At 29.9% G+C, this 27,231-nt stretch overlaps 2 protein-coding genes across 15 annotated transcripts in view; both read right to left on the bottom strand.

The window, feature by feature from the left end:
* Nucleotides 1–27,231, bottom strand: part of LOC104878045 (disease resistance protein RPV1) — a 59,954-nt gene that overhangs the window by 15,036 nt on the left and 17,687 nt on the right. The gene's annotated exons all lie outside the window — the stretch shown is intronic.
* Nucleotides 9,195–27,231, bottom strand: part of LOC100245777 (disease resistance protein RPV1) — a 38,851-nt gene continuing 20,814 nt past the window's right edge. The window contains exons 1-15 of one of the 14 annotated variants that reach the window (XM_059738089.1): nucleotides 22,152–22,843; nucleotides 18,823–19,921; nucleotides 18,269–18,688; nucleotides 17,010–18,170; nucleotides 16,332–16,931; nucleotides 14,305–14,534; nucleotides 14,101–14,217; nucleotides 13,731–13,813; nucleotides 12,948–13,002; nucleotides 10,705–10,937; nucleotides 10,542–10,585; nucleotides 10,332–10,401; nucleotides 10,166–10,250; nucleotides 9,651–10,035; nucleotides 9,195–9,447 (exon numbers count right to left, since the gene is read on the bottom strand). In XM_059738089.1, coding sequence (XP_059594072.1) covers nucleotides 16,353–16,931; nucleotides 17,010–18,170; nucleotides 18,269–18,688; nucleotides 18,823–19,921; nucleotides 22,152–22,642 — 3,750 coding nt within the window. In that variant the 5' untranslated portion in view covers nucleotides 22,643–22,843 and the 3' untranslated portion in view covers nucleotides 9,195–9,447; nucleotides 9,651–10,035; nucleotides 10,166–10,250; ... (6 more) ...; nucleotides 14,305–14,534; nucleotides 16,332–16,352. Of the gene's footprint in view, nucleotides 9,448–9,650; nucleotides 10,036–10,165; nucleotides 10,251–10,331; nucleotides 10,402–10,541; nucleotides 10,586–10,704; nucleotides 13,814–13,940; nucleotides 14,535–16,331; nucleotides 16,932–17,009; nucleotides 18,171–18,268; nucleotides 18,689–18,822; nucleotides 19,922–22,151; nucleotides 22,844–27,231 lie in introns of those variants that run through there. The other 13 variants (XM_059738100.1, XM_059738095.1, XM_059738088.1 and 10 more) reach the window with 13 other exon arrangements.

Genomic DNA, 27,231 nt, shown 5'->3' with positions numbered 1-27,231 from the left:
TATCAAAACGCATCCAGCACCTTCAATACCACCGGTGGGACATCTCAATATTACACAGTCATATCTGGTGTTTCATAACTGTGCATGGATGAGCATAACTCCGGTCAAGACCCGTCAGTCCCATAGTCAAAGAACCTTTTGCCCAGCAAGATTCTTTTCAAATGAGGAGACAATTTTTCTGGTGTCACATGGCAATAGTATCAGGCAACGTATCCACCCAGCAACTGCACACTCAGGACCTTCTTACCCTGATGAACACGTCATCTTTGTGCCTAAGTATTCACCAAGCACTCTTCTATTGGAAATGATCCTCTGTAACTCCTTGCTTCCAAAGGTGGAAATGAGGAAAATAACACAGTCCAGGTATGGGTACCAGAAACAGGGTAGACAACAAAAACAGAGTGCAAGCAACAGGAATAACATGAATTCATACAAGCCTCATTTCATATATTAATCAATGAGCTCATATGAGGATGGGTGAAATCAAATGAGTACCAAATAAAAATCAAAACAAGGTTACAAATATCTCATGGGGAAACTGGAACAGAGCCAAACAGGTCCTCAACAAAAATCATTAAAGAAAGAGATATGAGCATGCTTACTCCCAACCAACAAAAATCATCCAAGAATCAACAAAAACAAGAGAAGAAAAACTTACCGGTAGAAGCGAATGAGAAACCCACAATAAACATACCTGAAAATCCTCTCCAGCTAGGTCGGCCAGAAATCAGCAAACCATCTTTCTTCTTCAGCTGACCTCCCTCTCCAACTAAACGAATACCCTCCCTGAAGCTCCTCTCCAGCTCCAGAGATCCCTCTCTCTGGTTCTCTGCTCCAGACTATGGCTCCTTCCCTCTGCCAAAAATATCTCTAACCGTCTTCCTCTCCAAAAATCACCTGCAGCTGCCTAAAATCCCCTCTCCACTACCATGTAGCTGGCAGCCAAAAAACATCCTCTCCTCTCTCAAAAATCTATCTCCTCAACGACAAAAATAACAGCAAGCAGAAGCTCTCTCCCACTCCGCTAGCTTCCTTGTAAAACTCCTCACAATGCTCTCTCTCGCAAAGCTAAAACCCTCTTCTCCTCACTAACAGCCACAGCAATGGGATCTCTCCACAGGAAAATCCTTCTCCTCTCACAGCAATGGGATCTCTCTACAGGAAAATCCCTCTCCCTCTACTCTCGAAAAATCTCTCTCTCTCTTGCTTAAGCCACTTCCCTCTTTCTCTCTGCGTTTTCTTCTTAGTTAACCCTCAGAAAATCAGTCTCCTCTCTCAAGCTTTTCTCTCAAAGCAGCCACCGTTCCTCCCACAGCTTGCTGCTCCTCGCTCCCACGAATACTCTCTCTCAAAAATCTCTCTCTCGCCGTCTTTTCCCAAAATATCTCCAGGCTTGCAGCCCAAGAAAGTTCAAACCTCTCTCTTTCTTTTAACTCCAGGATCCCCTTCAAAATATCTTCTCTCAAAAACTCGAAAGGAAGCTCTACCAAAATATCTCCTCACCAACAAGCCTTCCTGTCTCGTTTTCCCCCCTAGGTTCTTCTCTCCGGTAGTCTCTCAGTCTATATCTAGCTCAAAAAAACCACTGAAAAAAACCAACCTCTCCGGCAGCCTTTTTCTAAGCTCTCTCTTTCTCCTCTGAAAAGCACCTTACCCTCTCAAAAAAATCTCTAATGGCAGCCCAGACCACCTCTCCTGCAGCTGGCCTGCTACCCCTCAACAGAAACGTACCCCTCTAATAACAGACTCTGAATCCTCTGCATATCCTCCAATAGCTGTTGCTTTCTCATTTGTCCATCAGCTCCACTAAGCTGATTCCACAGCCACCAACCAGGAGGCAACACTTGGCTTTCAAAGAGCCCTCCAGCTGGCAAGTGAGCTGCAAAAAATGAAAGAAAAAAAGGTTCCCCAAATGGGGGTCTACAGGTATATAACTAGTGATAAAATTAACTGAATCCTAATAAACCCATTTTAGTTAATTAATCAATAAGAATTTTAACTTAATCATAGGCTATGTTTGGTTATGAGAATATTTGAGAAAAAATACAATGGAAAGAAAATTGAGAAGAAAAGTGTAAGAAAAGAAAAGCAAATAAAAATAAATAAATAAATAAATTTAGAATTAATAAATTAATTTTATATACCATTTTAAATTCAATTAATTTATTTTGAACTATTTGATAAAAAAAATTAAATAATTTGAAAACACGCAAATTTCAAATAGGCTCAAATGTTTTAGTATGGCACTGTCAATGAAACATAGGGTTAATTTCTAAATATATTTAAGGATTAATTGATTAAAATGATGAAAAGATACTAAATTTATAAAACTAATCTCTCCCACTTTTAAACTTGAAGAATAACCCATTTTTGACATAAATACCCTTCAATATTTTCATTATTTACATATGCGTTTTAAAAGAAATGGTTACTTTTATAAGAAAAAAATGAATTTATTTTTGTCCAAAATGGGTATTTTTTTAAGTTGAAAAAAGGTGAATGGTTAATTTTACAAAGTGAGAATGATTTAAGAGTATGTTTGACAGTAATTCTAAGAAGTGTTTCTAGTTTTTTTAACACTTAAAATTTTTTATCTTTCAAGCATAAAAAAAATTAGAAACACTTCATAGAATCATTACCAAACGGACTCCCCTATATTTAAAGTGTTTGACATTATTTCTATCAAAATATTTTTAGTGAAAGTGTATTATGTGAGAGTATTTTTAGGAAAATTATCTATCAAATGTTTCTCCAAAAAAAATACTATAAGCGATTTTTTAATACTAGAAATAATTTTTTAGATTTTTAAAAGTGTTTTTTAAATTTTATCAAAGACCTAATTTAGTTTAGTTTTTCTAAAAAATTTTAAATTAAAAATGTTTCATAAAATTACAATCAAACGTACTTTTTTTTTGTAAGCTTTTCAAAAAGAGTATTTGAAATTGGGTGATGAAAATTAGAAACAAAAAATAGATGTAAAATAAAATGTTTCTAATATTGTTGTAGTTCAATGGTGGAATATTATAAATGTATAATTTATATATTATTAAAATTAAAAATAATTATAAAAATTAAAATTATATATAAATAATTAAAAATTTTAAAATATTATGTTATTTTATCTTTAATATTATCATGAAATTATAATGAATAGTTATGAAGAGTAAATTTATAATATTTAGTTGTTTAAAAGATATATCATATCTCAAAAAATTGAAATAAATTATTATTGATTTTATTTATGTTTTATTACCTTCATATATAGATACGACACCTATCGACCATCAGGGCAAGTTTGCCCTTTGTTAATAATCATGCACCATACATATATATATATATATATATATATATATATATATTAAAAGTGTTTGTATACACAAAATATTAAAACAAACCTTTAAACTACAAATTAATTATAATTATTTCATAAGTAAATAAAATTTTTTCATTTAATTAAGTAGCAAAAAGTTTTTAATATCATTAATATATTAATTAAATATTAAAAAATTATACATTTATTATCATTTAATACAATAAAATTAAATATATCATAATTTTAATATTAAATATATTTTAAAATTAAACATATTATAATCAAATATCACAATATTATTATTGAATAATATTTGATGTAATATTTTAATAATCAATGTATATATATATATATTAATTTCTTTAACAAAACAACTTTAAAATGTTCATTATACTTTTAATTTCATTTATAAGAGTTTTGTTTTATATTTTCATAAGTTTTAATCAATTTTAGGTCAATCAATATTTTATGTCAAAATATACGTCGATATATTCGATATATCATTAAAATCGAATTACCGATATTTTTATCCTTGTATGTGAGTGAGTTTTTTTTGTTAAAAATCTCAAAATGGGCCCCACCACTTTGAAGTTTTGAGTGAACAAAAGTGGGTGTGCTGAATGACGCGTGGGACCTACTGCTAAAAAGAGAGAAAAAGGAAAAACGGATCGGGCCACTTGGTTCACTGGTAATACCGATTGATTGGTATTCCGACCCAAAAACCGAACCGGATCCGCCCGTTCTACTCAAGGTTGCTCCAATAACGAATCATTGGTTTAACTGAATAACTAAATAAAATGGATAGACCTTTCTCTTCGTCTCAAGTCGATGGATCTTTTCAATTGGAAGATCCCTTATATGGATAATACACATTCCAGTTGACCGAGCCTAATTCTAATTGTTTTGTTCCGAAGCAAAGATATCCACGGGGCGGTTCGTCCTATTTAGATATTCACTTTCGGATAGGCCCTGAAAGGAGAAGGAAGGCTGGAATGCCAACAGGCGTCTATTATTGAATTCACCCGACCCGATAGTACCCATTTTGGGAACGTCCAGTGCCAAAGTCACTGAATGGGTAAGTAGCCAATCCCTAAAACGGACTATGTAATGTACTTTATCTGCTGGGTTACGGGCGGACATTTTACCAGAGGTTTCTATTGTATCAATCTACCCTTGTGTGATTCCTGTTACAAAAATAATCCGGGAAGATATATTCGAAAATTTTCGTGTTTCCACTTTTTTTTAAAAAAAAAATTTAATTTAATGTCTTTTTTTTAATCTCAATTTGATAAAAATATCCTTATTTTTATAAAATTTACATGGAAATATTTGAAATGGTAAAAACATTTATATCATGTTAAACCATGTACTACTGTGGTAAACATGCCTTACATATTAATATGAGGCTTACATTTTATATATTTTATGCTTACACCTAAATTATATATATATATATATTTTTTAAAAATAAAATATTAAAATAAATTTTTAATAAATATATTGATTTTAATTATTTATTTTCAACTTCCATTTAATTTATTATTGAAAGCACATAAATCATAAATTAAATACAAATTTAATAATTATACGTAAATTATAAATGATCATTTTAGTATTAAATTCATTTTCAAATTCTATTAATTATTATTTTACTATTACATGCATTTTCAAATATTACCTATTATTATAAAATATCATAAATTATATTATTTATATATCAATTTCTTCATATATCAATATTATTACTTCTTATATTATTTTTTAGAGTTTTTCTAACATTTTTATGAATTTTGATTAATTTTTTACTTCACCAATATTTATATGTCAAAATACCATCGATATTTCATTATAAATCCCGATACGTACGTAAAATTAAGTTACCAATATATCCATCAAAATTGAAATTTTATCCCTGGTTCCAAAATTAAATTGGTCAAGTACAGTCTTTAATACATTGTATTTTACTTTTCTTATATTTGGCTTTTAAAAATTTTGATGGAAATTTTTTGGTGTGTTGGTTTATTGGAAAAAAAAATATTAGAGGTTAAAAATATAAAAAAAAAAGCGAAAGAAAAAAAAAAGAATTAAAATTAATAATGTTGTAAAATAAAGGAAGAAATAAAACCACAAGAGAAAAAAATTGAAACATGGAGAATAATGAATTTATTTCATTAATAGGTCTTCGTACGCACAATTTTTTAAAGTCTTACAAAATAAGCAAAACTTCAAGAAAAATATCCGTTTAATTTTTTTTTTGTATTGAAATACTTGTAAAATATAATCTTTGTGTTAATATTCTTTTTAAAAGGATATTTTTCTCTAATTCGATCATTTTGATCATAGTCAAATAGATGATGATGGAAGTATTTTCTTAAACTTGAAGATCAATCAAGGGTCTAACACAACTTGTTCCTAAATAACTTTTCTCTTGGACTTGTTGGGATGTCTTGTGAAGTGTTTTTTTTCGTCCTACGAAACCTCTTTCCCCTTTGAAGTTATTTTTTCATTCTCTCTATTAAAGAAAATCACTATTATTTATAAGTGAAATTAAGGAATTAAATTTGAAATCCCTAATATTTAATTGCTTAGTTCAAAGAATTTAGAACTTTGATTTTTGTAACTTATCTTCTTTATTTAAGATATTTGCTACAAAATATTTATTTTAAATTTTCTTTTGACTTTAATTGAAAGATTTGTTTTCTTAATTTGGGAAATTTACCAACTAGTTTCTAATTCCCTTTTGACTTTAATTATTTTATTTTGTAAGACTTGATTTTGTAACCTTCCAAATTTCACGTGTCACTTTTTAAATTGCATGCATGCCGTGTGTTTGATGTGTATAAGTCATCACTTGTCAATATCAAATTTTGTTGAGCTAAATAGTCACAATTTTGATAATCAATTAATCCAACAATTTTTTTATGTCAACAAATGTCCTAATGTCAAGACACAACACGTACATGCGTTTGTCTAAGACTTGAAGTTAGCCTTTTGGGCCTTTGACCTCCTTTCTTTGATTTTTTTTTTCCAAAGAAATATTTTGGTAGGAATTTTTCTTGTTTTAGATGTCTCTCTTCCACTTTTTTCTAAGACTGTTTTGTTATCTTCCTCTCTTTTCATTTAGTGTCAAAGAAGACCTTGTGTTACAAGAAAAGTTTTTTTATTTGAACATCACTTCTCTATCTCTCTCTCTCTCTCTCTCTCTCTATATATATATATATATATATAGTTCTATTAAGCCTATTATACTTTTAGTTAAGGATGTTTAATTTCATAAAAAGCATCCATGTAACCATAATTATATGACCAATTATATGCCTTATTTATTATTTTATCCCAAAAAATTCTAATAGGAACTTTTTTGGAAAATGAATTAATTAAATCCAAATTTTGTAAAGATGAATAAACAAGATTATATAATATAGACACTAAAAATATTCCAAGGGCAATAACGTATAAGATTGAATTTAAACTTTCGCAAGAAGTCAACTTTAGTTGAATTGCATTCGATACTTAAGTGTTTAAGTCTTCACCCATACAAATTAACTTGGTTTTGATGGACAAGAGTGTCCAACTTTTGACACGTCATTAAAAATTGGAACCATATTTAACACCCATGTAGACAAGTCATAGTCTTGACATGAAGCGGTGTTGTATTTTCAGCACTTAATGCGACTTAAGGGTTAAAGCTTTACTCATGCAAATTGGTTTAGCTTGGATGCTCAATGATGTCCAAATTTGAACACCTAATTAAAATTGGAATCATATCTAATGTCTATGGCTATCATAGCCTTGATGTGGAGCAGGATTGTATTTTTGGCACATAATGTGATTTGAATGCTAAAGTCCCCACTCATATGAATTGACTTGCCTTTGATGCATATTGGTGCCTAAATTTTAATACTCAATTAAAATTAAAAACATATTTAATACCCCATCTAGGCAAGTCATAGCCTTGACATGGAGCAATATTGTATCTTTAGAAATTAATGCAATTTAAGTGCTAAAGTCCCCACTCATGCAAATTGACTTGCCTCATATGCATAATAGTATCCAACTTTTAATACTTAACTAAAATTAGAACCATATTTAACACCCATGTAAATATTGGGATAGAATCCTTAAAAGCATGACATGGTGTAACAATAAATGGATTATTTCAGTTCTCTTTTGCCTATTCCATTCAAGATTGATATATCTTGCATTGTACATGACTTAGGTGTTTTAGAAGTTGTATAGAATATCCAAGTTGTAACTTCTTTGTAAGTAGATGATTTGTTCATAATTGGTTTATAGACTTATACAATCTATTTGAGATTGTAGTACGTTACCTCCTAATTGAAGGGATGTGTAATATCGAGATTATTGTGCACTACCTCCTAATTGGAGGGATGCATATGATGATGATGATATTTTAAATAAAAAAAGAAGTTATAAAATTTAAACCACATTCAAGGAGTTTTAGTTTTTAAAAAGAAAAATAAAAATAATTAACAAATCTGAAGAAGATTATGGAGAAGGGAGATATAGAGAAAAAGATGAAGAGATAAAAAAGAGAAAAACCCTAGAGAGATATAAGAAGAAACAAAAAAAAAGAAAAATAAAGAGATAAACATAGAAATTTCACTATTAATTGTTTTTACTTTCTACAAAGTAAAAATCTAATTTCTCTAAGGAATCTATTCTTGTTCTCAATAATAAAATATTTTCTAGATTAGATGTAGAAAAGAAAAGAAATTCTTATTGTTCATCTAATTTGTATAGGGTTAGGAAGTCAAAAAAGAAAAACAAAAGTGAATTTAATAAATAAAAAAAAGAAGTGATTTTAATAAAAATAATTCATTAATGGTACTACGTGGTCGCTAATTTAACCTTAAATAAAAAACAAAGTCTCTATGAGTAAGGGTTTTTATTATTATTTGGGAAAAGTTTTTATATAATAAAATTCAGAATAAATGTAGAAATCCTAGATCACTTTGTTCCCCGTCCTAAAATCAAATTAGGTGCATGAATTTTTTCCTAGGCTCTAGATCCTAGCAACAAAGCAAAAATAAAGTACAATTTTTAACATAAGGATCTAGATTCTAAATTCAATAATTCATTTTAAATATTGGATAGGTACTAAGATATTTATAAAAGAAAAAAATGAAAAAAAAAAAGAGTTTAATTTTAGATAGCCCAATGATAGGGATCTCCAAATTCTATAAGATTTTGGGATAATTAAAAACAACAATATTAAAATAAAAGCCAAAAATGAAAAAAAAAAAAAAAACCTATTCAAATTACTTGACTATATATCTAACATCATATTCAACTCCAGATTGCACTACGATAATTATGAGCTTTTTTTATAAATTAATTTTTTATTAAGAAAGAATATTTTTGGGTAGAAGATTTCTTGTTACAAAAAATTATTTATGGTGAGTTTGTTGCAATAAGTCTCTGAGCAATTATTTTTAAAATTTAATTTCATAATAAAAAAAAATGATTTTTCCACAAAATAAAATTTATGACAATGTCACTTTTCATCAAAAAATAAATTTGTGACAATATGTCATTTTTCACTATAAAATAAATTTATGGCAACATGACACTTTCACTAAATAAAATTTTGTGACGATATATTATTTTTCATAAAAATAATCATAATAAAATGTCACTTTTTTGCCATAAAAAAATTCATGATGAAAGATAATTTTTTTTGATGAAATATAATTTTACCATGAAATATAATTTTTTTGATGAAATATATTTTATTACAAAAAAAAATTAAATAAAAAAATCTTATGCATATCACATGTTTAACCTTTAATTCATCTCCCTTGTTTCAACTTTAAATATCATTTTTAATAATTTAATAGTAACATTTCAAATGAAATGGTTGATAGAAACAAATTTTTACTCAACATCAACTTTCTAAACAATATACACCTTTTGTATTGGTCAAGTATTCACTTGTCAAAAACATCAACTAAACATTTAAGTTAGAACATGCCTCATTCACCTACCCTTATACAATCAATTCTATCTTGAAACACAACCAAACAAAATCAAATACAATCGAGTATCCACATGACTATTGTTCCTTTCATAACAACAGGGATCAACTGGAGTAAGATTATTTCCAAAAGAACCTGCAAATTGAGAGAAAACATCTCAAGTAAATTTGACTTCTTTTTTCAATCTTCCATGGCTCACTATTGGAACCTAAGCAAAAGAGAACTGTTCATGCTGATAAGAAAATCAACCAAGTGATTTGTTGATTCTGATCATTGGATATGCTGCAGAATTATAAATTTGGGAGCCAAATATACACATTTTAGATGGAACTACTCACCAGCATTAGTCAAATGGAGTTGCTACTGTACTTAGACAAAGAGAAGTGTAGGTCCCAGATGCAGGAGGCCGCTGCTGATCTTGATGGAGCCCCTGCTGTAGAAAAATACCTTTTCTAGCTTCAATTGAATTCTTCTCCATGGCTGAACCACCAATGCTGTTAGCAGAAACAACTCCATTCAATCCATTTCTCAGGCCACTGGGATTGTTGCCTGCCAGAGAAACTACTTCCTTTGATTCTTCATCTGTTCTCAATTGGTTACGCTGCATTGAAATCCTTTCCTTTCTCTCTGAATTTTTTAAATCCCAAATAAGACGACTTATGTGAACATATGAGCTGCACATCTTTTCCATGATTGCTTTTTATGCACTGTAACTCTAGAAACCTGTACACTCAATAACACAACATAAACTCAATCAAATGCTTAAAAAAATTATATATAAAAACTTGCAAGGGAATGAATACTCATATTGCAGAACTTTTAAGCATCAGCTAGAGTAGCAAGTGGTGGTTACCTTTTCGGTTGAGACACCATTTCCAAATGAACTAGGTCATGTAGTGCCAGTAGCATTATCTAGCCAAGCTTGAGTTTTAGAAGAACTGAAACACGAATATGAATGAAGGATGAGAGAGAGAGAGAGAGAGAGAGAGAGAGAAGCAAAGAGAAGGGAAGCAAATTACTGCAAGGAAGGGCCATGAATTGCTGTCCCAAGCAACCCTGTTGATGACAAGCCTGGCCATAATACCAGATCTTCCAACCAAAAATCAAAGATTAAGGCATGATGAGAATATTAATATGCAGAAGTAGATGCAAGAGCTATGTTCTGCATTCTAAGCAACGACCAAAAAAATTATGAAATGGGAAAATCCATTCAAGGAAAAGATGTATACCATTTTTGTACTATCTTTGACAGTATGCCTTTGGTAGTATGAAACTGCAGAATCAGATAAACTATTAAATCTTAACAAACCAGAACCCAAAAAAATTAAAAAAAGCAAATAAAGACAAAAGAAGAGCCTCAACAAGGCAATCAATAGCAAATCAAGAAGAGACCTAATGCGGGTCCAGGGCTCTCCCTCGCCTCTGGCAAAGTTGAATGCTTTGATTCTGATGATTCGCCAACCAATTCACCCTTATTGTCCGTCTTATCACTATTGGGGAACATTCCTACCAATGTGTACAGGGTCTCCACTGCTTCTTCCTCCTCTTTGGTAATTGATCCTGAGATGGGTTGTTTCTGAGACCAGTCTGAGCCACCATGCTTCTACAGTAGCAACTCCATTTGTCTAAGTACAAGCACCCCATTAGTATAACAAACATTGAGGTCTGAGGTAGCAGGTAGATACATTATGTAAGCCTATCATATGAGTCAATGGGCTAAGGACTGGGATTTGAGCTAGTAGGGCTAGTTTGAGCTGATTTTCCTGTTTCTGCATGTTATCTTTTTATTACTAACAATTATAGTTCTTCGCCCTTAACTATAAAAGGTTGCAGGATATAAACTACCATCAACTTCAAAAGAGGTAATGCAATTTTGCAAGAAGCTAGGAAGCAAATCAATCATTCTAGAGTGAGGCACTTGTCCAGAATCTCCACAAAAAAATGCCTCAGTAATTGTTTTTCTTTTTCCCTTTTTACCTAGTCAGAACAAGAACAAGAAGTAAACTTATTAGCAAATATAGAACTTCACACAATGTGCTCCACTAAACAATTCTTTTCTTTTGTAGGCAGGTTGGCAGATTTTTGGGGTTGTAATCCAGAAGAAAAAAAAGATAAACAGAAGTTAAAAGTGAAGGCCAATAAGAAGTTAGCAAATAAAGATAAAAGAGAATTACTTCATAATATGATCACACCTTACATGTAAACTTCACCGGAGTTCACCTTTCTAATCAATATTGAAGAAAATGGTCTATTTTATGCAGAAAATTTGCATGGCTGTTAAGGGAACCATTTTTGAAAGAAAATGGAACATCAGTTGGCTCATATCGTGAAGGAGTTATTTTGTTCTTATCAAAAAGAAAAAAAGAGAGAGAGAGAGAGAGAGAGAGAGAATATATAGTATTGGAAAATGAAGGGGAAAGAATAGTTCAAAAGCATGTCAGCAATAGTACTATAAATTAGATTTTAGAGAAGTATTTGCAAGCCTAGAAGTTTTTTCATACCGTTTGGATATAAGAGAAAGCAATCAAAAAAGATAATCACCTCTAGCTATTTTGGGTTGAAAATGAAAATGTGAGAAGATGAATAAGGAAAAACAACCATGGTTGGAATTACTTTGTAATTTCTGGCCTTGTTGCATGATAATTAAATATACAGAATTTAGGGCGAAAAAAGCAGCTTATGTGTGAGTCCAGTTATTAAGAAAAAGTAAGCTCCAGCATGGTAGTGCTCTTTTTGTCTCTTTTCATTGGAAATAGAATACCAAGTTTTAGGAGTGTCTACAATGTAACAAAAATTAAAGCTCACGCTTTTCCTAGCTCAAATTTAAGGTTTAAGCAGTAGTGTTCTTTTTCAGTCTCTATATAATTGACTTAAAACTCAAGCTTGAGCTTGGGCATTACCAAAAATTCATGAAGTGAGTTCATTGACCATACCCGAGTTTTATGTTATAAATGAACTGAAACAATAAGGTGTAAGGATGCAATTATCCATCATAAATAGAACGGCATATACAAAATTTTCATTTACATGGCTAAAAATTTTGATGGTTGCCTCGATTTACAGCAAGGTGGTACACTTTATATCAATGGACCAACTGCAATGAACCAAACTATTGTATATCAATGGAAGGCCATGTTTTAAGTTGAGACAAATGGTGTATACCTCATAAGGAAGAGTAAACGGGAATAGGAAGCAGGTAAAATAAAATTCAGAAATATATTGTGTTTGAAATCACTATAAAACGAAACTACCTGTTGTGATAAATCCTGTTATGATAAATCACTCTATATATTGCCTATATAGGCAAGCTATGCAGGCAGCAGGTTCACACCAAGTGTCAGTGAGATAACAAATGCTACTTCTGCAAAGCAATGTCCTAAAGGGGAAGGAAGAGTGGGGAAGAAAGAGTACAGTAGAGAGATTCCTTTTTTACTCAAGAAGTCTTAATCCTAACTACTCAAAAGGCAAATAGTATAATTAAGTTTTAGATTTAAAATCACTGCTTATATATATACTTAATAATGCCTACAGAAAGGGAAAGAAGTCACCTAGGAGACGATTAGACAACTCTAGGAAATATTGAACCCTTACAATAATTAAAAAAGGAAAGAAGAGAATAAGAATAAGCTTCTTGCCTCCAAGCACTCTCCAACTTTAAGAATTAAATCTTGAATCATGAGCAATTTTACTCTGCCCAAATAGAAAAACCAACCATGAACACAAGCATAGTATCTACATACATCAGATAAATCCACAAACAACTCAAAATCATCTAAATATACTTACAATTGTTATATTAAAACAAATTCAATACCATATAGATGTGGTATAACTAAAAACCAACCTAAACTGTCTGCGATATTGTCACAGAAATTTGAAGACATAATATGGAGTACTTACATGTGTCTCTTCCAGATTATATTGAACACAAGAATAGAAAGACATTTTGTCATATTTGTTGAAAAGACTGTGCAATGCAAGATCCATATCATTGACTGGAAGGATCTTCATTTTTTGCATCAAAGAATATCATTGTCAGGGACCCAGAAGTGAAAGAAAGAAAAGACTAAATAACTATATTGCTTCCATTATCACACCCGAATTTCACTTATTTAAGTCCTATTTGATCCAGTAATTGGAAAAAAAAATAGAACCTTCACTCTAGTACAGGACAAGTAGAACCAAGCCCATAGAACTGCAGTTCATGCCTGAAACCTAGATGTAGTCTACAAAATTCCCCATTGTCTCTCCTCTGTTGCCACCATTAAAAACTAATTCATAGTTTCCCAGGATTTCAATTATACTTTTTGGTATTATCAATGGTTTATCAGGGTTCCACCAGAATGAAAATTACCAACTGAAGTGACATATAAAAGTTAAGAAAAGGAAAGAAAAGATGAAACAGGATGATTGAGTACCAGATTATTCTCAGAAACTAAGGCTTCTATATTTTGTTCATTCAGTTCTTGTGGGCGAATCCGCTCAAAATCATCAATTGTGGCTGCAGTCCAGGAAAGAAACCACAGTCATTCCATTTCCGTTTAAGGAGTGAAACCAAACATCAATAAAAAGGAAAAATAATAATTAGACTCTGTCAGAAATACACTTGCATCAAAGAACAAGATAGATAATGTGTGAAGACGAAATTTTAGATTAAGTATAGAAGCACCAGACAAAACCACCATCAGTACACCTCATATCGTCACAAGACATTCTTCTCAGTCCCTTAAATGCTTCGAAATCTCAACAACAAATGAAAAACGCAAAGATAATGCTCAATCTCCAGACCTTGTCTAAGAAGAGACTTTCAAACTCTCTTTTGACGGCTTCATTGAGGGGAAGGTCCAGAAGATGAGGCCGCAATTGCAGCGTGTGCTCAATCAAGCTAAGGAAGAACATCTAAACCTAGAAAACGTAAATTTCACACTGAAAATCAGTGGCAGAGGCAGATTATCACAGGAAATTGAACAAAATAAAGGTAAAAAAACTAACAAAATGTCTCCTCGAACTTGTTTTCGAAGTCTCAAGGATGCTCTTTTCTCTGTAGGGTTCTTCAGTGAGATTCTGGTTGATCTAGGGCTTTAATCTCCGACCGATCAGCGTTTTCGGCAACAGGAATATTTCATTGCCCATTGCGCCGGTGAGGTTTGTGATTCGTCAACGACGAGAAGAGAGACCGAAACCAAAGTTGATGGGAGAGAGAGGAAGGCTTCGCTGAAAGCCTGAAACAGAAAAATCATTTCAATAATGTGAAAAAAAAAAAAAATCAAAACTAACAGAATGATTTTAGAATTAAAATTTATTTTAATTTTATTGTTCTTAAACAAAATTTCATATAGAATTTCCCATCAATATTTGGAAGTTGACTCTAATTTGGAAAAAAAAATACAAAAAATATATATGTATATTAAATTATATTATGGTGTGACCCCCTTTTTGCTTAAGACCCCCTTTTTTTCTTTTCTTTAATTATTTAGTGTGAAATTAATATTAAATTAATTCCAATTAGGCTTAACTTAGATTATGATGTAATTCAGGACAAAATTCATATCAAAATCTTATAATTTTTTTTTTTGCCTGGATATTGCTAAATATAATATTTTGCCATAAATATAAATTTCATCTCTAAAAAAAATGTATTTTTTTTACAATAAAAATAAAATTTGTTACAAAAATCTTCTTTTTCCCATAAAAATTTATGGTAGCAAAACATGAAATTTGTTGTAGGGTTGTTCGAAGCATTTAATTATTTTAAGGTTATGTTTATTCTCGAAAAATATTAAAGAAATAAAATGATTTCCACATATTTGATTGTACTATCAAAAATATAAAAGAAAATAAAATATAATTAAAACTAGTTAAAAATATATGCATTTTAAAATTATTTAATCTTTAAATTAGTTAAAAATAATTTATCAACTTTTAATCTTTTTTTTTTTCTTCACTTTTTCTTTCCTTTTACTTTTTTCTTTGTTTTTTTTCTTTACATTTTCTTTCAAATTTTCTAGGAACCAAATATAACGTAAGAATATTAAAATTTATTCAACTCAAATATAACTCATTTAATAATCATATCAAAATGATTTGATATAAATATAACTTTTATTTTCTCACAATACAATTCCTTTAATCTTTAATCTCATTAATAAATGAGTTAAGTTGAAGAATAACCTGTTAACATGGTTCTAGCTTGTTAATCTCTTATCAAACTATGTTAACATGAATCTAAAATTTTAAATATATAAAAATATTATTTTTAAAATACTTATATATATATATATATATATATATATATATATATATATATATATATATATATATATATATATATGTATATATATTTAAATTTTTAATTAACTTAGTTGCTTAACTTTAGTTATAAAACAACCACCCCTAAAAGAATTATTTAATAAAATATAAAATATTTAATTTAAATTAAATTTTATAAAAGAAATTATATAGAATATAATTTAAATAATTATGTAGCTATTTATAAATTAATAACTACTCAATGAAATTTTAAAATCTAAACATTTAATAAATCTCAAAATCAAATGGAAGATATCCCACCTCAAAAAATATTTACTAAAATATCAACTATAAAATACAAAAAGACCACTTTTAAGAATTTATTTATATAATATATATTAGGGTTTAAATAAAATTAATTTATAAGCATTAAATAAAATTAAAAATAAAATAAATAAATATTTTATAAAATCCATTTAGTATCTATACTTACCTAAGTTTGATACTTTTAACTTTTAAAATTTAAATATGGTTTCGTGGTTCTAAATTCAATAATTTATTTTAAAGATAAGCCAGAATAAATACTCACATATTTTTTAAAAAGGGAGTTTTTTTATTTTGGTATAGTTATGAATAAATAGTTAAAATCAAAGCTTGAAAAGGAAAAAAAGAAAAGAAAAAAGAGGTCATTTAACCTTATTAGAAGTTGTCTGGATACTTCTTTTTCACTAATTCTAATAAATATTTTAACCTTAAGCAAAAAGATGTACCTTGGCGGAGGGAGCTGGAAACTAGACATGTGGGTGATCCTCTGTATCATCATGGCTTCTTTTGACATTGAATAGTTGAAGGCTCTGTTGAGGGTGATCTTGGCCATGGTCATATATGAGATGGATCCCACAACTTTTCACTTTGAAAGCTGCATTATAGACCCGATACGGAAAGGGAAGGGCCGAAAATCTAGTCTTAAACTTGTTCCACCTATTGGATCGATACTCACTTGAAATGGCAATCTGAGGGAAATAGACCACCATCAATGCTGGATCTGCAAATGGCAATCTGAGGCTATTCATGTCTAGACTCCAATACGGAATAAAATTTATCGTCTCCACGTGTCCAAATTGATCACCATCGGATATCAACAATCGAAGACCATCAGATGAAACACGATCATCATCAACTGGAGGATAATGAGAGAATAAAGCAAATCCCAAGAAGTTGTTATCTTCATACCAATTCTTTGGGAGATCTATTGTTATTTCATCTCTCATACTCTTATGACTTATCCACTCTGGTATTCCTCTACTTCCTGGAATAATAACATGTACACGGTTGCGCATCCAGTCTGACTTCTTTGGGAGGTCTATGTCCTGTATAAAAATAGCATGTAAATTTCATGCCTTCATTAAAAAATAAAATAAAATAAGTGCCATATGTAAAATTCATACCTGAATGTGTGATTTTAAGCAGTTGGGAAGAGAGGACCAGAGTGGATGCTTTGCATCACTTGATAAAGTTTCCAGGAGTGGACAACCATATGCTTCTATCCGTCTTAGACTTGATGGAAGCTCTGGAATTTCTTTAAGCATCAAGCAGTGATTCATGATAAGGGTATGCAACCGAGAAAGACGAATGATGCCACCAGGTATGCAATCAATATTGTTTCCACTCACATTTAACTCTACCAATGAGAACAAGCACCATAAATCATCGGGGATTGCTCCTGCCATCAGATTGCAACAACTTACATCTAGTTGTTTTAACTGCATGCTTCTCAGACTGTCGGGCAATTTGTGGAGCTTTGGACAGTTACGAACAACAAGATGACTAACATACGTCATACCAATGCTGTTTAGAAGAGTCTCAAGGTTCTCACAATTGCTCAAGTCCAACCTAATTGATGATGGCAGCTCTGTTATAGCTGATTCACGTAAAGAAAGGCCTTTTGAATGTTCCATATCCTCCATGATCTCCGGAAAAATCTCTAGATTTGAACAATGACTGAGAGAGCAGACGCGCAGGGATTCCAACTGTAAAATGCTGGTTGGAACACTCCTCAAGTTTTTGCATTTACCCAAATTTAAGGATCCAAGTCGGGGAACATGACCTATCAAGCAAGATAATTCTTTAATAAGAGTATCATCTAGATCAAGAATACGCAGATTTTCCATATTCTTTTGGATCTCAGGGAACTTCTCAAAATTTGAGCAACCACTGAGCCACAGACTTTCAAGAGCCTCTAAGCACTGAATGCTAGTTGGGAGTTCTTTAATACCACTACGAGATAACCGAAGCATCTTTAAATGTCTCATATTCACAAAGAAAATATCAGGGAATTTCTCAAACTTTGAACACTTTGAGAGATTAAGAGTTTCAAGAGATGTCAAGGACCCAATGCTGATTGGGAGTTCTCTAATTCCACTCTCACTAAAATTAAGCTCTGTCAAAAAATTCATCTCAGAAAATGTACCAATAGATGAATGAAGTCTGCTGAAGCTTACACAACCTTCAAGATTAAGTTTCTCCAATTTTGGCATCCTTGAGAATTTCGGTATTTTGATGAGCTGTTGTGAGTTACTTAGATCAATGAACTTCAATTCTGCAAGACACTATAGCAAAATACATTTTTTTTTAAATAAAAACCTTCCATGAACTTGAAAATTAGCATGAAAAAAAAAAAGAAAAAGAAATTAAATAATGATTATACCTTCTCCCCTTTCAAAAGTTCTTTTATGTTGCTAGACTTCAAGTTGATTGCAACAAGCTTCTCTCCATGAAAATTTGAAGGCAAAGACACTAAACCTTCCCAATGAAGATAGTTTAAATTAGGAGGAAATTCAAAGTCTTTAGGAAGAGACATTTCATGCGCATCACCAAGACTATAATAGACTTTGAGCAATGAAGACACTAAATCTTCCCAATGAAGATAGTTTAAATTAGGAGGAAATTCAAAGTCTTTAGGAAGAGACATTTCATGCGCATCACCAAGACTATAATAGACTTTGAGCAATCTAAGGTTCTTCATCTTGGGAAACACTTTCTTCATCTGAGCAACTATTTTTGTGTTGAACCATTTTTCTTTTGATCTAGACAGGTCTAGAGAAATGGTTTCAACATTTTCCATCCCCTGGAAAACAAGATTGAAGAATCAGGGAAAGCAAATAGTAAAAATCCTAATTTTTTAAGAAAAAAAAATTATTAAATCTTTTATCTCCCAAAAGAGCTTAAGTAAGCTATTGAATTTAAATAGTTGATTCTTACCTCTTCACTTACAAACGCATAATAGATATCATCCGGATTCCATAATCTGCTCCATTTGCTAGTGTCTTTGCCATGTTGTTCTCGAACAATTTTCTTGCACATTTTCTCGATCAAACCATGCATACGTAGCCTATTGTATGAGATAGTTATAAGACATCTCTCCAATAGAACTCCTATATTTATTTCACCATACAACTCATAACCGTCCCATATTTTTGAAGCAAAGTCTTTATCTTCACCTTGAAAAAAACAAGCAATGTCAAGAAGTATCATTTGTTGTGTAGTGTCTAATCCATCAAAGCTTATTTTAAGCACATTATGAATCTTCATTTCAGGTTCTTTTTCCAATTTGTGTAGTTCACTTGTCCATTCACCTTTTGTCTTGCCACATAAAAGAGAACCCAAAACTTTCAAAGCTAATGGAAGACCTTCACAATAATTTATCACCGGATTTAAGAAAATTCTAAAATCCTCTTTTGGAAGATTTGATCGAAAGGCATGTCGACTAAAGAGCTCAAATGCTTCATTGGAATCTAGTCCTTCAACATTATATACGTAATTCACATTAAGCATAGTTAGGCATCGTTTATCTCTAGTTGTGATGATGATTCTACTTCCTTCACCATACCAAGCATGATTTCCAACTAAAAAATCTAAATTATCCATATCATCATCAACATCATCTAAAACAATAAGAGCCTTTCGATGGTAAAGACTATTTTGTATCACCTGGGCTCCTTGTTGAATGTTGCTTATCTTTGAATTTTCTCCCTTTTGGATATCATTAAGAAGTAGCTTTTGTAAACGAGCTAGACCTTTTTTTTTGTAAACCTTTTTGGCATCTTCAAGGAAGCTATTACATTCAAATCCCTGAGAAATTTGATTATATATATATCTAGCAATGGTTGTTTTACCTATTCCGCCAATTCCACATATCCCAACCATGTGAACATCATTTGACTCCATATGCAATCCCAAACTTATTTTTTTAAAATGGGAATCCATTCCAACTAAATTATCCCCAACAAACAAGGGTTTACAATTCAATATTCTATTGGCGATGGTGGTAGTAATTTTCTTGATATGCTCTGATTCATACCTAGTAATTATGAAGTAAGTTAGAGAAGAACATATGGTGAGAGGAGCAATAAATGGTAAGAAATATCAAGGTAATTTGATGATTTTTGGTGTCCTAATAACAACTAAAATTTCATTTACATATTTAAGCACTTTTTTTTAGAATCATATATGCAAGACAATGAAAAGAAAAATCAAAGCATGAACTATATATACTTCTATTTAGTTAACTTTCTATTAAAATTACCCTAAATTTCTTTTAATTCACTTAAATTTTAAATAAAATCTTTGTAAAAGATTTTTATTTGAAAGAGCTTCCAAAATTTTATATACAACACTTGTTTGAAAATCCTTTTTAATATTTTGTTTCAACTATAAAGATTAGTGAAACTTATACTTTTTATTTATCAAATTAATTTTCTAATAAAAATTACTTTTGTAAAAAATTAAAAATTTACTAGAATTTTAAAATATTTTGTTTATTTGAATTTTTATCTAATCATGCCTATAATTTAGTAAGTTAGATTTTGTTAAAATTCTGTTATAACATTTGGCTATATTATATGATTTTAGTTAACCCTATCATTAAAAAGTTATATATACAAGCCTTTTAAAATATGAAAATATGTTACCATTGATTTAATTTAAAATTTTATAATTTAAATATAAAAATAGGTTAATATTTATTCATTTAAAAATTTTTTAATTTAAATATCGCTCTCTCCTCAATATGAACTTCTAACTCCACCACTGACCACACGGTTGAGTTTCATAACTTCTACAATTTAATTATTGCAAAAGAAAAATCCAACTATTAGATGCATAGACTTAAAAATGATAGGATGAAAATAATTAAGCATATGCTAAGAATCAAGAATGGCAAAATGGGAATAATGACAGAATGCATAAAATCAAGGATGACAAAATGAAAATAATTAAACAGATATATAGAATCAAGATAGGAATCTGACCATATTTCCATAAATTAAGAGCAATCAAATATTAATAATATTTTATTATCTTAGTTTTAGGAAATAATATTGGTTTCCTTAATTTTAGGATATTTATTATTCTTTTTTTGACCCTACCCTATCCTGTTTTAGGAATCCTTTCCACAGATTCTCTATCTTCTAGACTAGTTGCTACGGGCTCATTATTAGGAATGGTAGCCCAGGACGAGTTGCCGTTCAGGACGAGTTGCCGGCAATCCAACCCTACCCTATCCTGTTTATTCAAAATTTCAAGGCCTTATCATCATCCTTTGAGTATAATGTAGAGAAAAATGAAATTATTAGTAGTTTGGTGGAAACGACATAAGGTCAATGTATGCAGGATAGGCTTTCTAATACCATGTACTTGAATTGGGTCCCATTGAAAAAATTAATTAGGATGGGGAGAATGGGTATGCAAATTTTTCATACTTCTTGCCATGTTTAACTTTTTTTGAATTTTTTTGAAATTTTTTTTTTAAATTTAAAAATTATTTTTATAATATTTAATTACATTAAAATAAATACATTTTATAAATAAATAAAATATTATAATTTTTATAACTTATTTTATTAAAAATCAATTTTTATTATTATTATTATATATTAAAAAAATTATAATAATATTCAAGGTTTCCATTACCAAATTTATCAAACTCTTCACTATTTTGGACCTTAATGGTTTATTTTTTTGTTATTAATATGTTGTATCATGAATTGATTATGTTTCTCTAAGATGTTTGATTTTGCATTTAAATCTTTAAATTGGATATTTAACATCTTTTATGGAACCATCCTGGATAGAATTATGTAAACCTCAAAGTTTTTCAATAACCTAAAGTGGATATTAATTATGTAATTAATATAGATCTAACAATTTGTTTAATTTTATAGAAATTGATTTTACTTCTAAATTAATTTCTAAAAAATTGTGTTATATTTTATTTCAAATCTTATATGGGAATGCCTATTTATAAAATTATGAAATACTAAAAAACATAAAAAATAATAGAAAAAGAAAAAACAAACAAAGGGCAAGAAGAACTCACAGTTAAAGCTAAACCATACACTTTTCTTTTTAGATTTGTTGATGAAATATTTATATTTGGAAACATATGGATTTCGAAATATTCAAGTACGAGGCATGTGTGTCACGAGATTATTAGCCGTGCATCAAGTATTCTAAATAATCAACTAATTTATTCTATTTCAGAAAAATATAATTGGTATATAAGCTAAAAATTAAGAAGATATTAAAATTACCCCTCGTTTACATGCCATCCAGAAAGATTGCCTGCTTCAGTCAAGGCCTCCCTCCAACTTTGTACCTTGTTCTTCCAATTTTCTTCATACTTGGTGAATGCTTCTCCAAACCTCCCTGTTTGTTTACGTACATCCGATGGATCCACATGGTAGAAAATTGGGAATACTATTTGCCTATATTTCCGGCTGCACTCGATGATCTTTGCAAGCTCGTCTAGGCACCATCTTGAATCAGCATAAGTTTTTGAGAAAACAACAATGGAAGATCTTGATTTTTCAATAGCATTTAGAAGCTTTGGCGCAATTTTTTCTCCTCTCTTAAGTTTCTCATCTCTGAAAGTTATAATGCCTTTTCCAACCAAAGCATTATATAAGTGATCAGTGAAATCGTAACGGGTGTCTTCCCCTCTAAAACTCAAGAACACGTCATGAGTCCATCTAAGGTCGAAAGGAGAAGAATCAGATGCCATTTGAGCGCTTGTGGAAGCCATTGCCAGCCAAGCTGCGTGTATGTCAAAACTATAAGACAATCTTCAATTGAATTTTGCCTCTGTGAAAGGTGTTGCGGAGGTAAAGTATTTAAGCTGGAGAAAAAAAAACGGATTCTAATCAAAAGGAATCATAAAATTAGAAGTTGAGGAAGGAACCAAGAAATTTCTAGGAAGGAAGGTGGGCACTCTAAAGTCTAACAAAACAACCATTGTCCTTTTGCTTTCACACTCTTGTCTTCTACCTTGGCATTCATTCACATGAGAATATGTCTTTTTCCTTTTTCAATTATTTCTCATTAGTTGTATCCATTTACCCTTGATTTAAGGTGGGGTTCACATGAGCCAAGACCCTACCTCAATCAGTAAGCCCATTCTTGAAGCTTTCCTTCACTCTTTTACATTTTATTTTTATTTTTCTTCTATTTGGTATTCAACAACCAACACTTTTGCTTTTGCAATTTTCAGTGTTATTTTGTACATTTTTTTTCCTTTTACTATTCTTGTCTTTAATTTTTTTTTCTTTCCCAATTGGTATAACAACTAAAGTGTAAAAAATAAACACATGTCAACTCTTAGTGACTCAAATATATATTACGTTATAGATAATTGAACTTTAATTTGGGTTTTTCTAATATTATAGCAACTTACTTGGTATTCACCCATTGAGTAAAAAAAGTTTGGCCAAAATCCCAAGTAGCAATACCATAGGAGATTATTTTCGTAATTTAAAATCTAATTTGATACTCAAAGTGGATTTCAAAATTTTATTTATTTGGAAATGATAACATAAATTCAATTTTCTATTTTAAAAAATCATTATGCATAAAAATTAAAGCCATATATAAAAATATTATTGTTATGTTTATTATTTTAAAATACATATTAATTATTTGATGATTTTTTTAATTGAGTATTTGTTTGAAAAGGTAAAGTAAGCTTTTTTTTTCTTAACAAAAATTAAATCATATCACTAATTTTTTTTTAGTTATCTAAGTAGCTTCAAATATATTGGCCGAGGCCAAAAAAAAAAAATCTAAATTATATTAATTATTTATTTGTATAAAAAAATTTTATTTAGAATTAGTCGTTAATCCTTTTACGAGATGTAACGAGAATCATTTGTTCACCAATGAGCCAAAAAGTAATAAATGGGGTTGCATTTCACAAGGAAAGATTCCTTTGTTGACCAACATGGGTGGCCCATTTTTTGGCATTTTCCCATGTGCATTGTTTGACGGGGCTTGCAAAGAAAATTGGTGCCAATAAGTAATGAATGGGGGGTTGCATTTCACAAGGAAAGATTCCTTTGTTGACCAACATGGGTGGCCCTTTTCTTGGCAATTTCCCATGTGCATTGTTTGACGAGGCTTGCAAAGAATTATTGTTTATTTGAATTGTTTATTCACCTGTGGGTCAAAAAATAATGAATGGGAATGGTTGTCACTTCAGAAGGAAAAGTTCCTTTGTTGACCAATATAGGTGGTCCTTTTCTTGGCATTTTCCCGTGTTTATTGTTTTAAGGGGCTTGTCGAGAATTATTGTTTATTTTAAATTATATTGTATATGAGTTTCATCTTTAATAAAAGTGTTTTTTAGGACATCATTACTTTCTTATTAATATGGTAGAAATGTTTACTCATATTGATATCAGCATATCATAAATTTATTTTGAATATAAATATAAATAAGATGATAGCTTATTTAGTTTATGGGTGGGAAGTTGAAGATGCTAATACTTGGTAGGAAAGATTAAAATAAATAAATAAAATTTGAAAAAGAGAATAGTCTATTCGGTTGTTTTCACATCTCCATTGTCCAATAAATTAAACTTATAATGAGTGCATATGTCATCAAATAAAACACTGAACAACAGGATTTAAAAAAAATGGTAAGTTTTAAAAATATGTTTTTTAAACATGATAATTCAAAAAATATTTTTAAATGTACGATAGTTTGCAATAATCTAATTAGAAATTACATTTTAGAAAGATAATTTTAGATGAATTTTAAAGTTATTTTTTGAAAAGAAAACTTCAATATTTAATTCAAAGTTGTCTTTCTAAAAGACGACTTCCAATTGATGCCTTAAAAATTGTTGTAGATTTGGAAATAGTTTTGAAACTATCATATTTTAATAAATATTTTTAAAAATGGTATTTTTTCCAAAATCCAATGAACAATCAATATTCTACCATTGTTGTGGGGAAGATACAAGACAATGTTTGAGCCTTTTCTTTAGTAAAAAGAAAAAGTGAAAGTTAGGTTGACTTTTTGTCATCTTGGAAAATTCTAAGAAGGAACAATGTTTTGTTGATTGACATAGGTGGCCTCTTTCTTGGCTTTTTCCCATGTACATTGTTTGACGGGGGTATGTGAGATTATTGTTTATTTTGAATTACATCTTAGATGAGTTTTATCTTTAATAATTAGAAAGTTTTTCATGGTATTATAATTTTCTTGTGGATGTGATATTATATCATTATATCATAAATTGTTTTGAAAATAAATAGAAATAAAATTACAATTTTATTAGTTTCGTATATGGTAAGATGAAGACACTGATACCATAGTTCTTATAACACAGGTGTTGGAAAAAGTTAAATAAAATTACTTATTCTATAGAATAAATATTTAAAACTCACGAAAAGGATGATTAGCATCTTAAAGTCAACAAGTCAACACATTAAAGATCATTCAATCCTTTTTGTGTTTTTGCAATTGGCATATTGTCCTTTCATATTAATTTCTTTTCATTTGTGGTTGGCTTTAGTACCAACAAACCGACACTCATTTTTCTTTTATTTTTTTAAGAGTCAAGGTCTTTCCATGATTGTTCTCTACTTTTTACTTTTCCATTTTCCAAATTTCCCACTCAATAAAAATGTCTTTGATGAAAATTTGCTTGGGTTTCCAAGTAACCTTCTCATATATATGTTCTCAAAATACAAAACAAAATACAGGGAGTAATTTCTTATGGATGTTTACCATTTACATAGTCCCTCTTTCTACTCTCAAATTATTCAAAAACTAAGGTCACAAGAGAAAATTTATATAAATAAGTTCTTAAAAAATTATATAAAACAATTATTAATGATTTTTTTTCCTTTTTTAAAATACTTATTTTTTAATACCAATACAAGATCAAAACTAAAAGAGCATCTACACATGCCTGCTTTACTAGTATTATGAAATTCAAAATCTCTCTACTTGATATATTGAGGCCTCTCTAGAAAATTATGAAAGAACATTTAACTAACTACTTGGTGAAGGATTTATATGATTAGTAATTCGAGGAGTGGAAAAAATGAGCACCATGACTTAAATTCAAGGTAGTAGGTAGAATGTCACTACAAATAAACTTATATATTATATCATACCCATCAAAAGGTATATAAAACTTTAATCTTGATACAAGAAGAAACATGAAATTTCCAACAAATTTTCAAGAAATTTAGCTTAAAGGGGTAAGGAAACATTGAGTTTCTATAAAATTTTAATGAAATTTCATTCAAAAAGTGGTAATGCTAAGAAATTAACAAGGTTTAAATCCTCAAATGTGCTTTTACATTGAAAGACTCATATTGGCAGACAATATTATCCTTCTTAATTATTTCTTTTTTTACTTTTATCTTTTCATCAATACTATGTGACTAGGATCTCACAAACTTTCCAAAACTTTCTATGAAAGGTGTTGCGGAGGTAAAGTATTTAAGCTGGAGAAAAAAGACGGATTCTAACCAAAAGGAATCATAAAATTAGAAGTTGAGGAAGGAACGAAGAAATTTCTAAGAAGGAAGGTGGGCACTCTAAAGTCTAACAAAACAAACCATTATCCTTTTGCTTTCACACTCTTGTCTTTTACCTTGGCATTCATTCACATGAGAATATGGCTTTTTCCATTCTGAATCATTTCTCATTAGTTGTATCCATTTACCCTTGATTTATGGTGGGGTTCACATGAGCCAAGACCCTACCTCAATCATTAAGCCCATTCTTGAAGCTTTCCTTCACTCTTTTACATTTTATTTTTATTTTTCTTCTATTTGGTATTCAACAACCAACACTTTTGCTTTTGCAATTTTCAGTGTTATTTTGTACATTTTTTTTCCTTTTACTAGTCTTGTCCTTAATTTTTTTTTTTCTTTTCCAATTGGTATAACAACTAAAGTGTAAAAAATAAACATATGCCAACTCTTAGTGACTCAAATATATATTACGTTATAGATAAATGAGCTTTAATTTGGGTTTTTCTAATATTATAGCAACTTACTTGGTATTCACCCATTGAGTAAAAAAAGCTTGGCCAAAATCCCAAGTAGCAATACCATAGGAGATTATTTTCGTACACTTCAAGTTGAAATTTAAAATCTAATTTGATACTCAAAGTGGATTTCAAAATTTTATTTATTTGGAAATGATAACATAAATTCAATTTTCTATTTTAAAAAATCATTATGCATAAAAATTAAAGCCATATATAAAAATATTATTGTTATGTTTATTATTTTAAAATACATATTAATTATTTGATGATTTTTTTAATTGAGTATTTGTTTGAAAAGGTAAAGTAAGCTTCTTTTTTCTTAACA

Source organism: Vitis vinifera, chromosome 7 (assembly GCF_030704535.1).
Source record: "Vitis vinifera cultivar Pinot Noir 40024 chromosome 7, ASM3070453v1".
Lineage (NCBI taxonomy): Eukaryota > Viridiplantae > Streptophyta > Magnoliopsida > Vitales > Vitaceae > Vitis > Vitis vinifera.
Note: the sequence above shows the minus strand (reverse complement) of the source record. Positions and strands in the feature narration are given on the sequence as shown.